Source organism: Anguilla anguilla, chromosome 6 (assembly GCF_013347855.1).
Source record: "Anguilla anguilla isolate fAngAng1 chromosome 6, fAngAng1.pri, whole genome shotgun sequence".
NCBI classification, from domain to species: domain Eukaryota; kingdom Metazoa; phylum Chordata; class Actinopteri; order Anguilliformes; family Anguillidae; genus Anguilla; species Anguilla anguilla.
Window position 1 is genome coordinate 22478147 of NC_049206.1, and position 12772 is coordinate 22490918.

At 40.0% G+C, this 12772-nt stretch overlaps 1 protein-coding gene across 1 annotated transcript in view; it reads left to right on the top strand.

Moving 5' to 3' along the window:
* Positions 1-925: 925 nt before the first annotated feature.
* The window catches only part of LOC118230536 (ras-related protein Rab-6B-like), a 76258-nt gene continuing 64411 nt past the window's right edge, over positions 926-12772 (top strand). The window contains exon 1 of the mRNA XM_035423641.1: positions 926-1159. Within this exon, the coding sequence (XP_035279532.1) occupies positions 1090-1159 (70 nt within the window). The 5' untranslated portion in view covers positions 926-1089. The remainder of the gene's footprint in view (positions 1160-12772) is intronic.

Consider the following 12772-nt stretch of genomic DNA (forward strand, 5'->3'; position numbering starts at 1 on the left):
ATGACCACAGTGACCACAGACTCTCAGCCCTTAAGAACATTAACTTCTGTACCTTCTGCCCTCATGCAAACACACAGAATTCAGATAAAACCTCACACGTCCATACAATAAAGCCTCGAACTTGGGATATTTAGCATTTTTCTCTTTCTCCTGCCCATCACAAATGCTCCATTCACTGTCAATAATTCTCCCCATTGAACATTTAGCTACATTTTCTGCCAATAACAATGTCTGATTAAAGTAGTCTGATCAAAGTAGCCAATTGCAGAAAACTCAGATACACAGGTAAAATAGACATATATGGAAGTGCACATGTGATGGTATTTCAGCCAACAGCACACATAGAAGAACATAATTTAAATTGATGTGTTAAACAGCTGATGAAAAATTACACTCCAGAAAGGATATGTTTAAAGTTTTAAACTTCAGCCAAATAAGTAAAATAGTATCATTTATTTTAAAAAGTAGAATAATAAAAATCTTACTTGTGAGCACAATTTTCTCAACAAAATAATATCAATAATAACAATAATAATAATAATAATAATAATAATAATAATATTTATTTTATTTATGCTGCACTTTCCAAAAGCACTGTACGCAGACAATTGTTCAAACATAGTGTAGTCATTTTTAAATTCTTAAGTGTAACATGGCTGAATTGTAGTTTATTTCCACTATACATTATTGTAATTTTATACTTTCATGTGACACATACAAATTAAATTACCACATTCTCTTCTGATGGTAAGAAAAAAAAACAGGTTATGTTACGTTAAATAATTTAGGAAACATTGGGCAGCATTGCTTTGGAATAGAGTTTGCTTAATTTGTGTGTGCTTCAATCCAGCATGACGTCATTTGTGAGAGAGGCAGGGGAGGCCAGCGAGAGCGGCAGACAGACAAACTGAGGGAGGAGAGGCCGCGCAGGCGCACAGGCCTCCCAAACTGACAGGAAAGGCAGTGCAGCATTCCCATCGCTTCGTGGATAGAAGCGCATCTTTACACGGCGAGCATCCACAGCAAGAGTACCTGAACCGTGGGGAAACGCAGATTAATTGTCTACTACTGTAAAAAAGCAACCCAAACATGTCTGTGGGTGGTGACTTTGGGAACCCTTTGAGAAAATTCAAACTCGTTTTTCTGGGGGAGCAAAGCGGTGAGTTTCGTTTATTTTAATGTTGCTTAATTTTATTTCACCGGATTAACCTGCATACACCTGCTGGACCTGATTAAATGAATTCTTGGCTAGTTGTGTCGAAAGAAAACAAGAGCTTATTAAAAGCTCCGGGTTTAATTGAATTATGTCAACGAACGCATTGGGCTCTAAGTTTCAATTTGGTAATTTTTGGGGGATTTGAATGTTGATAAATCATGATGAAAAAAATATAGGAAGAAATAACTCATTTTGTTGTTTTAAGAGTCGCAACTTTAAATAAACGCACTGTCATAATGGATTGTTTTCATAATAGTCCTGGGAACAACTATTTTTTGCATATATTGTGGCGTGAGTTTTAAGGCACTACGTAACAAACATGAAGTAAAATTTATATTGTTGGGTTAATTCTATGTAGTGGTGTCAAGCTATATATATATATTTATATATATATATATATATCATACGCCCTAATAATAATTTACGCTTTCAAATCGGGAGGGAGAAGGAATATTTAACGATTTCAAATGAGCGAGCAGCACTTGGATTTGAATGGATAAATAAATAAATAAATCCTCTGTTGAGACACACCCTGGTTGCTACTGTCTGTAGAATAACTTGTTACAGCTGCAGTCTTCGCCGCCGTCTTTTATTGCCTGATAGTGCAGAAGAGGACGACCAGAGTTGGTATATTAGCGTATTTTAGCGCCTCGGGCAATAAAAAAACAACAAAATCTCAAAAGAAAATCTGGATGCATTGAAAACTATTAATATGAAAAAAAACTCCCACATAGCTACATAACTGATAAGAGCTATCCATGCACATCTTCATATTTTTTCACTTTCATTCCAAGAGAATATGACCGTCAGCATATTAGAATTCGTTGAATTCAGCGTTCCGGGAACAATCAATGTTGATGTGTTTCATATGGAACTGCGCTGTCACCGCTTCCACTTGCTTATTTTGAAGCGTGATAATAGGGACATTGAAGTCGAAACTGTCTTTGCCACAGCACAAACAACCAACAACAACAAATTGCTGCGTGTATGTGAAGAGCTAACAAACGGATAGATATGTATTCTTCTAAATCGGGAAAATCTCGTTTTGTTGTCCCATAAGCCTTCTGGGTAAGCACTTGTCATGTCGGGAAACTACGTTGGCGATTGCCCATTCCCATTCTAATTTGGCTGCAAAGCAGACTTGCATTGCCCACAGCCCATAACTAAAGTGATTGTACACCGAGGATTCTGGCAGAGGTAGCTGGCCTTGCGTTATGTTAATTAAAATGATCAAACATTTTGTTGTATGTTGCATGTACGAGTCTAGCAATGTGTAGTTTAAATGACAATTCTAACAGAATGCACTGCATGGGTTTCGTAAAAGCGAAGTGGCTAAAGAGACCCGTCGCTCCATGGGAACGCATTGGTGGCGGTGGGAATGCACCTGCCATCTGATCCTTTGACAGCACGTATTATGCCACCTGTCTGCTATGTCCTAGCAATGCAGACATATCAGCAGAGTGACATGTGTAGGAAACATGGCCCATGACCTGAAGACCTCCGCACGAATATTATAAACCTGGAGCATGTAGTTGTCTGTAAACTGTTGTCTGTAAACTGTAGCTGTTTGAATTTTGTCCACTGAAATGCCTTATCTGTCATAAATCAAATTTTTTCCTAAATTTGCACGCTCCGATCTAAATGTGCTTTGTGCACAAGTATGGAATGTAGAAAATGAACTCTTCCTTTATTTACTAGCTATGTTTCAATCATATGGAGTGTGACTTTACAATTTTTCTATGACTGTGTATGTCATATTATTTGCATTACATTTTGTAGTCTCTAGTGAGAAAGTGAATTTAGTATTAAGATGCTCCAAGAAAGTAGATTTGGCTAGCATTGTGAAACACAGATTTAATTACTGGTCAATTTTTATAAATTTTCAGCATGTCTGTTTGACCACTTTTCCTGGGTTTGCAAGTCTCAGTAGACTGCTGTTTTCACCAATGAATGGCAATGTGCCCAACATGGCTACAGGGTTCACGGGATTGCCCCATGTGCTGGTGTGAGAATGGCTGGCCCTAAGGGGCCACTGGTCTGGGTCAAACACTGCCCTATACTGTATGTCAGCCTGTCACGGCTCCCTCGCAAATTCCCATGGGTTTACTTCTGCAGAGACTGCCCTTTCGTCATCAGCTATGTGATTGACATGGCAGTCGTCAAATACTCTTTGGCCACTGGAAGAGCGAGCTTACCGCATTTTGGCAGGATATCCTCTACCAGGTAATGTGCCCGCTAAGTTTGTATATTTACAAGCAGCATGATTTGTCGGAGGTTTGGAGACCGTACACAGACTGTGGCCGATCCTGGGATTGAACTGCGCTGCTCTGCATGTTTCTGTCGCCTGGTTTAATTGGAGTCAACAGGAGTCTAGGCTTTGGGAGAGTCTGCTCGCAGTGGATTTCACCATCAATGTAAACGTTTGACTGGCAGAGGGATGTTTTTGAAGCCAGGTCTCCTCTTGCCTAGGGAGAATTGAAAGGCACCTGAAGCGCTGTCCGTGGTGCTGAAGCTCCAGCCTTAGAGATAGAGGCGCAAGTTGAAAGTTCTGTGCATTAAGAGATCCCGGGCCCGGCTGCGCTGTCTCAGATAACGTGTTCCTTGGCCTTATCACAAAAAAGACAGGCAGCAGTGTGGAATCTCTTAGGCCAGGGTGTCTGGAGATAGAGGCAGCTGCTATCCGCCCCGCTTTGATTGGTCAATGCCGTCTCTCTTCCAGCTCAGCCCGTAATCGCGCGCTGGTGCTCAGGCAACCGCGAATCCACAGCAGGCCCGACGGCGTAATTTATTCATCCAGAGGACGGGCCCTGGTCAGGGAGGAGTTGGGCAGAGCCACGGTAGTCGCACGGCCCTATGGCTGCAATGACTGTGATGACCTCCCCTCTGTAGGTTCCTGATAGGAATTCAAAGGCCATGGCCGCAGCTGGGGATGTGATTAAAAAAAAGCATGAGATATGAATTTGTAAGCAGATGAATATACATGCAGTAAAATACCTACAAGTGGACTACCCTTTGAGCCAGCTATTAACATGTACAGCAGGGTAGCTGGACTGCAGATATGCGAGCGTGGACATGGGAGCATCTGTTTCCTTAAACAAGATTCATAACTAATATCACAATTTGATGTTTTGGAAGGTGCACTGACACAACTGAGGTGGGTGTCTGTGACAGCAGCCAAAGCAGAATGTAAAAACCTGACTCACATTAATGATGACTCATAAGCAATCGATGTGAACTCCACTACTCAGTGATGTGTTAGTGGGGATGATCAGCATCCCAGAACTGCACACTGAATATCCTATATCGAAAATACTTAAATATAAATACATATATATATATATATATATATATATATATATATACATATAAATACTTTACAATATAGTCAACTATATGTTTCTTAAAAGAAAATGTATTTATATTATCTCTAAATATATACATTTATAAAATATACCTTATTTCTGGCAGGAAGGACATACCGTAGGTGCGTGTGATGTGTGCGTATATATAAATATGTTGGTATATCTTTATATATTTTATATATTATTTCTGAGTAAAACATGATAAATATTTAATTTCAAATTCTTTCTTGGCGTGGGAAGCCTGTGCGTACGTCCTCCCGTGTCACTGTGTGATGTTTCTGAAGGCTTCAGGGCAAAGTAAAACACAGCTGGAGTGGCGGTGGAAAATAAAGAGCGAGAGTGGCGGAGGGGAGCAGATAGGCCGAGAGGGAGCGGGGAGGGCGCGTGTCTTTTGCAGGGAGAATATTAAGCGAGCTGTCAGAACCCCCCCCACCCCCCGCACAACCACCCCGCCCCGAGCACCACAGTCAGCTCTCGGTTATCCTCGTGTTGCCTGTGCGCGGAGAGAGCCGGGCTTAATTGGCTGACTGCAATCCATGTATCCACATTTATTAAGGGGCAGCCATGCTGAACCAGAGAGGCGGCCTGCCGGTGAATGTAGGAGAAGGCTTGTTTGGGGGGATCTGCAGGATCAGTGTTGGAAGGGCATATTGATGTAGTGTGTCCGCCCTTCCTCTATTCATTCAGTTTTCCATGTAGTGTCAATACAAAGACTAACATACTGAAAAGACAGCTATTTATGTACCTTTTCCATTTTGTTTACACATAAAGCCCATACACAGGCAATTTTAGATAACAGGTATACATTGCTATAACATTATACGAGTCCCTTGGTAGTCACTCTTAACCAAATTTGAGAATGCTGGTTTTAGAAGCATTGTCTGGCTGGTGTGTAGGATCCACAGCTTAGACTAAGAGCTGCTTTGAATAGGTGATGAGAAATTGACAGAAATGTTGAAGAGCAGATTCCAAGCAGACACTGTGGTGCCCTGCAATAGGAGAGGTCAAACAAGAGGGAGGACTTTTTAGCCAAGTTGAAATTTAGTTGATGGTTTGCCAGATGGTTGCAACTAGAAAGTTGATACCAGAGTATTGCAGGAGATAAGGAAAGTTGTTTGACATCAGTCTAGCAATAATAAGACACGGGAGGGGGGCTATGGGAGGACATGACAGAACAGTCTTCATATAGGGAGAGAAGAGAGGATCAAGGACCGAACCCCGGAGGACACCTGTTGAGAGGATATATTATGAGGTCTGGAAACTGTGCCTCATGTGCAACTTAGTCTATCAAGGGCATGAGCAAAGCAGTTGAGCTCTGTGCTGCAGAAGGTAATGAGGGAAGATGCTGGCTAGAGATTGAGGAGGATTGGAATGGAGGATTAGAACCTTTGCTGCGGTCAGCTGTTTATTGAGTGGTCAGCTTTGAAACCATTGAGGTGTTGAGGGGCTAGGAACTCATTTTGAAAGAGAAAGGGATAGTTGGTTGAAAACAGTATGTTCAGGAGTATGGTGGAAAAGGGAAGGAGAGAGACAGGACTCTATTTCCAGATGACAGAGGATTCAAGAGTGGGTTTCTTGAGCAGGGATGTAACACAATATTGTTTGAAGATAGCAGGGGCACATCCAGTGGACAAGGAGGAGTTCACCGGAGGAGATAAATGAGAAGTTGTCAGGAGAGTCTGAGATGGACTGGAGGAGGGGCCTGGGGACAGGGTCTAGGGAACAGGTAGTTAGACTATGAGATAGCAGAATTTGAGAGAGGTCAACATCTGAAAGGGCAGGGCTAATGAGCGAGGAGAAGCGCAGGGTTGTATGGGGAAAGGACTAACTGATGTGTTGGGGACTCCACCATCTTAAAGGAGTAGCAGATGTCAGCAGCCTTCCCATCAAAGAAAGTAGGAAAGTCATCAGCAGTGAGGGTTGAAGGAGGTACGGGAGGGGGAGGGTTGAGGAGTGGCACTGTGTAGGTGATTAGGCCTGAGCCACTAATGATGAGTAAATGTTCATAATTAAAGTAATATCTTTCGCCTTTTGTCTGTCAGGGGCATAGACAGAGGGCTTTGCCAAAGTGAACAGTCCCCTCCAGCTATCACTCTATAGAAAAATGATGGCTCAAAATTATGATTGTGCACCAGCAGCCAGTATACAGATTTGGTACTATTGAGGGACACATGCTAATGTATCTCTTCAGTATGACTCTTGGCAACTCGTCTAAAGCTAATTACATTTTTGACCTCCAATAGGGCTAGCATGTACACATCAGGCCAGGGCACACACTGTCTGTGATCTCTCCTCCATCAAGCATAACGATTGTCCTTCCTGTTCACATAGGGTTTTAATTCATGATAATTGTGGCAGAGTTTTTCCCCGTTAAAACAAAGTGTCATGTTCTTAAATGTAATATCTATTTGTGTTGTTCCCTAAACTCATAGAGGAAAAAATGAAACAGAAGTGAAATGTAGTTATCTTCAAGGTTGCACCTAGTCATTTCAGACAAGTCCAAGTAAATGTGTTTGTCTCTACAGTTCAGAATCTCTTTTTCCTTTTTCCTTTTTCCTTGGGGACAATACATTGTGTAGCAGGAGCCAAACAAAAGAAAGTATGTTCAAATGGAAAATATAGAATTGAAAATATCAATGGCAACATGCTGTGATCTCAGGATAATTAACATAATGTTCTAGTTCGATGAATTTGCGCTAACTATGTCAGTGCTGAGCTCATTTGCATGAACCTGCAGGGTTTGTCTGAGGACACAGCGGCATCTTTTGTTGCCAACAGGAAGTCTTGCTCGTTGCCATGAGTCAAGATAAAGGGTACTGATACCTTTACCGTTAAAATATTTTTAAAAACAGCGTGGATTGTCATTTATCGAGGCCATTTTGACTCCTGTGGCGTGTTCTTAATCCATCTCCTACAGTGCGGCTGTCCAGACACAGCAGACCACAGGGAGAGAGAACAGGAAGGGCCATCTTTTTCTGAGAACCACCCCTGTGTGTACCCTCAATTCCCCCCCCCCCCCCCCCCCCCCCCGCTTCTTCTAGTTCAGGCAGAATGTGCATGGATAGAGCTGTGCCCCTTCTACTTCATCAGTATCTGCTTGCTATCTCTCTCTCTTTCTCTCTCTCTCTCTTTCTCTCTTTCTCTCTCTCTCTCTTTTTCTCTCTCTCTCGCTCTCTCTCTTTCTCTCTTTCTCTCTCTCTCTCTCTAAATCAGGATTCTTCATCAGTTCTTCCAGCATTTTTTTTTCTTTCAAAACACTGCCTTCAGGCCAAACATTTCTCACATACTATTTATAAAACAGTGCGTGAACAAGCTATGCTGTACATTTGTGCGAGCAAAGAGGATGCCTTCTTAATGCATAGCTAGTGCTCTATTATTCTGTTAAAAGTGAGAGGTGTGCCGATACTGGAGATGCACACCTAGACTCACAAATTTGACATCAAAATTACACTTTTCCTTCTCAAGGCCAGGAGTACATCTGCAATGAGCCGTATTTAGCCATATTTGAATGGCTCTCCTCTGAATGATAAAATATTATACTAAAATATTCAGCAAGTTCTTTTGCTTGACCAGTGGCTTTGTGCAGAATTGTGTGACTCATTTCATCAAGAGAATATATTTATTGAAACGGAAGATTAAGATTAAATCCTGCAATCCACTCATTGGGCCTCATTATACAATCAAACATGCATACGATCAAATTTGATCGTTAACTATGCAAACAGTTCTGTGAACATTTTGGCATTCGTTATTTTTTTTTCTTATCTGAATTTATTTCATTTGAATTCTTGGTAAAATCTAAATCTGTGTTTGTTTCCAAACAAACTCCTAAGGTAATATGCAAAAGATATTTCTATTTAGTATGCTTTATTATTAATGCATTTTAAGTAGTTACAGACCTAACGTTTACAACAAATGTTGATCAATACAATTGCATTTCAATTTCAGTTTCGCTTTATTTTTACTTTTAAGAACAAGTTTGGTAGTTTTAGCTTCGTTATTTCAAAACCGTATTCTTATTTTTATTTCAGTTTACGGTGGTGTTTATTCCCCCCTCATGCACTTTTCATCTTACTTTTATTTATAATAACCTTGTTGGTAACAAGTGTAATTCAGTTCATTTATGGATTAATGAAGAGATTTATGATAATTGGTAATGCTATATGACCCACAAATGTGCGGCCAAACCCAACATTCAGCAATGGCGTATTTGTTGCTTTCGGTTTACTTGGCTAATCGTGCCTTGGGGAGAGAGGGCGTCCTTATGGGACCGCGCATATGAGGCGCAGATATGTTTGGAGAGAGCGGTGAATGGCTGGTGTTTGCACACGGCCCTGAAGGCACCATTCCCTTTGTGGGATTGCAAAGGTGTTTCCTTACATTTGCACGAACAGGCACGCGCGCTCAATTTACAAACAAATGGTTATTTGTCCTCTGCTAACCCTCGGATATGCACAAAATCAAAGGCCTGCTCATTACATGAATCCCACGTCGGTTTTTCTTTGCTACCTTTTTAAGAACAGAATTTTTTAGGATTGAATACACGTTTTGTGAATGAGGCCCATTTTCTGTTCCCTAACCACTATGTGTCATTGTCACCCAAGTTTTGAATGCAGTATGTGAACTCCTCCCTGTCATTAAAATATAACAAAGGCACTCACACACCTGTAAGGAGTTGGAAACCACTCTAATGTCACCTTAGAGGCTTGTATTCAAAGCAGATGAAAGACATTATCTTAGTCTATCCCTCGCTGTCTATCTTAGTCTATCCCTCTCATAACAGGACAGTATTTCCTTCAATACTTGCTGAGCAAATTACTCAGCAAGGACTTATCAGAGAAGTGTATTCTGTGCTACAGCTGAGCATGTGCTCCATCTGTTTTGTGAAAACAGAGGCCAAAGCTTGCCGTAATTGCACATGCAGTTGTATCTGTGTATGCCTTTGGTTTCGCAATGAATGTATATATTATCCATACTCCGAAGAGAGGAAAAAGAGTTTGGTACTGAACAATTTACTTGACACTTTAAACAATCAAACAGAAATGCTGAAAATCAAGGTAAATAATGTCACGGCCTATATGCCTGGATTTAGACGATCATTTTTTATTAGCATTGATTTTCAAATAAATGTCTCTGTTTACTGTTTTCTTCACAGAAAAGATCAGCAATCACTGCAATTATGTTAACAGCCAATGTGAAGAAAAGATACCTACTACAAAGTCACATATCGATTTAATTCAGACCAATAAGTTCTTGTTTCCTGTAGTCTTGCAAACAGCTTTGACTTGTCTGAAAAGAGGCCGCAGGGTGAGGCAATACTTGTTTTATAAGAGGAAAGAGTGCTGTTATTGAAGTGACTGAGGTTAAGACAAGCATTAAGCAAAGCATTCTAGTGTTATGGTGATTTTCCATATCTCTCTCTCTTTCTCTCTCTCTCTCTCACTCACCCCCTCCCTTTCCCCTCTAGGATCTGGAAAGCACACTTTAATTATAGATCAGCAGCGGTGATGGGTTATACAACTAACTCTACCACTTTCAGGGTCCTCACACGTACAACCCTGCAGGGCTTTTACCAGCTACTCTCTTCTGTTCTATTTTGTTTTGTTTTTTTCTTCGGCTTCCTGCATTTTAATGAGATCCTCCAAGCACCTTTAGTAAATATTCCTCCAGTTCATCCTACTGAATAAAACAACCCTTTGGATGCTACCTGCTTTCGTGTGAGGAGCTGTATACCAGCCGGTCTGTACATTAGTCCTCATACTTGGGGAGTGGATAGTGTGGGAAATATCAAGCTATTGAAATGTGCCGCTATACTGTGCTAGAAATGCATTGGACCAAAACATACAGTATTATACGCAAAACATTATATTTTCCTTTTAAATTTGTGAAATGAATGGCAGTTCATCTATATCCCTCAGTAGGCCCAATCATCGTTTAAAGCCATAGCTTCAGGGTTTATTATGCAGAACATGGCTAAATTTTTCTCAGCTAAATTGTCTGAGCTGAAATTCCGATAACCGCAAAACATTGTTGATAACGGTGGTTATTTGTCTTTGTAAGAAATAAATGTCATCCATAAAAATAATGTAGGCTGCACTATTTATGAATGCCAAAATACAGTTTCTGCAGATTAAGAAAACCAGTAGTAGTACAATATGTTTTGAATTGCATCTAATAATTGGAAGTGTAATTTTTTCACTGTAAATGTGCATTGTCTGGAGAACTGGATTTTTATATTTCATCCATTATATTTCACATTCATTACATTTATGTTTCTTTCCTGTCACACATTACATTTTCCTATTAACTGGATGAAAACCTTTTATATAATGAAAACTACATTACAAAGAATTATGTGCTGTAATGTAAGACTATTTTGTCCCTTAAAAATATCTTTGTTAAATAGTTCAAGTAAAAAGGTACAGAAAAAAAAAAAACATTAAAAAAATTCTTTTTTATAGACAACTTTAAGAAGCATATATTTTTCCTGAGACTGTGGTGGTGTTGGTTCTGCAGAACCCTGCTGTAGGCATGATGTAGGTCTGTTGGTTTTATCTTGTATTCATCTAACACTGTTAAGTGGCTTAACCTTGGGATTTGGTTTACTGGTCACTGCTTTTTCAAGCTTATTTTGAGCAGAATCTCTTGGCTTCAGACAATGCTACTGCCCACATGCAGTACACATGTATATTTACCAATGCATGTCAGAAATGCATATTTCTTTGATGTGTGTTCTAATTAAAAATGTTGATCACAAAAAGTGCACATTTGAAGAATGTGACTATATTGTACAATAGGCTGAAGTTCCATAAATATACTGTATGGTTTCAGCTTTGTTTATATTAGAACCCACCTCTCATCTATTCCTTTGTTTGGAAATAGGTGACAGAACCAAGGCTATACTACATTGATTTGCACCCTGTTTCCAAGCACAGAGGAAAATTGCAGGCAGCTAGGTTTATTGACAACATTTTAGTTTAATCCCATTAAAACTCAAAATGTTTCAAAAATGTTGAGGAACATACAGGTTTAAATTCCTGTTTTGCTGTGAGATAATGTTATGATATAATCATTCCCCAGACATTCTTAGAATATATTTATCTCAAACATGTTCCGACAAAGTGAAAACATTCCATGCATGTCGCATGCAAATGTATTTGGACCATCCCCTGACAGCTACAGTATGATGATGTTGTAATGAAAACATAATGGGAGATATGTCATCAAAATTCAAAGAATGTTCTGAATGTAAGCATTGCAATGGCAAACTCTAAGCATTGACAACTTTCCCCATAAATTAGTAAGAATAACTGTCCTCCATTTGACTTCTTTTTAACTGGAATTATAAAAATGAAAAACGTTCAAAGACCATTCCAACTTTCTCCTTTGCAACATAGGAATGAAGTTCAAGGGAACTCTAGGAAACCAGAAGCCAGCTTTTTTGGAATGTTCTGGGAGTGAAAAACAGTTAGCCAGGGTGACCTTCTTTAGAAAGGTTAAAACCCCTGTTCAGTTTTGCATCTCTGGTGTCCTATAATTATGGCCAAATTTCATGGCAAAAGTAGAGGAAAGCAGGGTAGTAGCCTGTTCTTTGTAGTAGATGGCTTGGTCGCCAGAGGTTAAGACGAAACTCACTCAACTATGTCATGTCCTGTGGTACTTATCTTGATTTAGCAAACTTTTCAGGAGGTTATGTGTATCGACAGATAAAATATTGATATGTAATCTGTTTAAAAGAATATCTTTGTACATCTACAACTTCCTCCTTCAGTTCTTAGCCTGTGTGGCACTGCAGTTGGAGATTTTAATGCATGCATCTCTCTGGCAATTAAAATATTGATTATTTAGACTACTCTTAAGAAGTCACCCTGGAAAAGAGCAGGATTTAGAAAATGTGTGGACACAAATTTTTATTGGCTGAGATAGGCCTCAATGACTCATCAAAAGTGGGGGGGGGGGTTTACAACCCACCAGTAAACCGACTGTAGAAGACTCACCATGGACAGCACATACGGAGAACTCTTTATCGTAATATCTCCGGCGAGGTTCCGTGTACACTCGTTTCACTAATCAAAGCAAGGATTACACAAAATTATTGAATTACTATGGCCCTCTGAGCTACTTCAGTCTATAGTTACATAAAATGATTTTAGGTCATTGATTAGTCACAGCCTATGGCAACATGCATAACTAT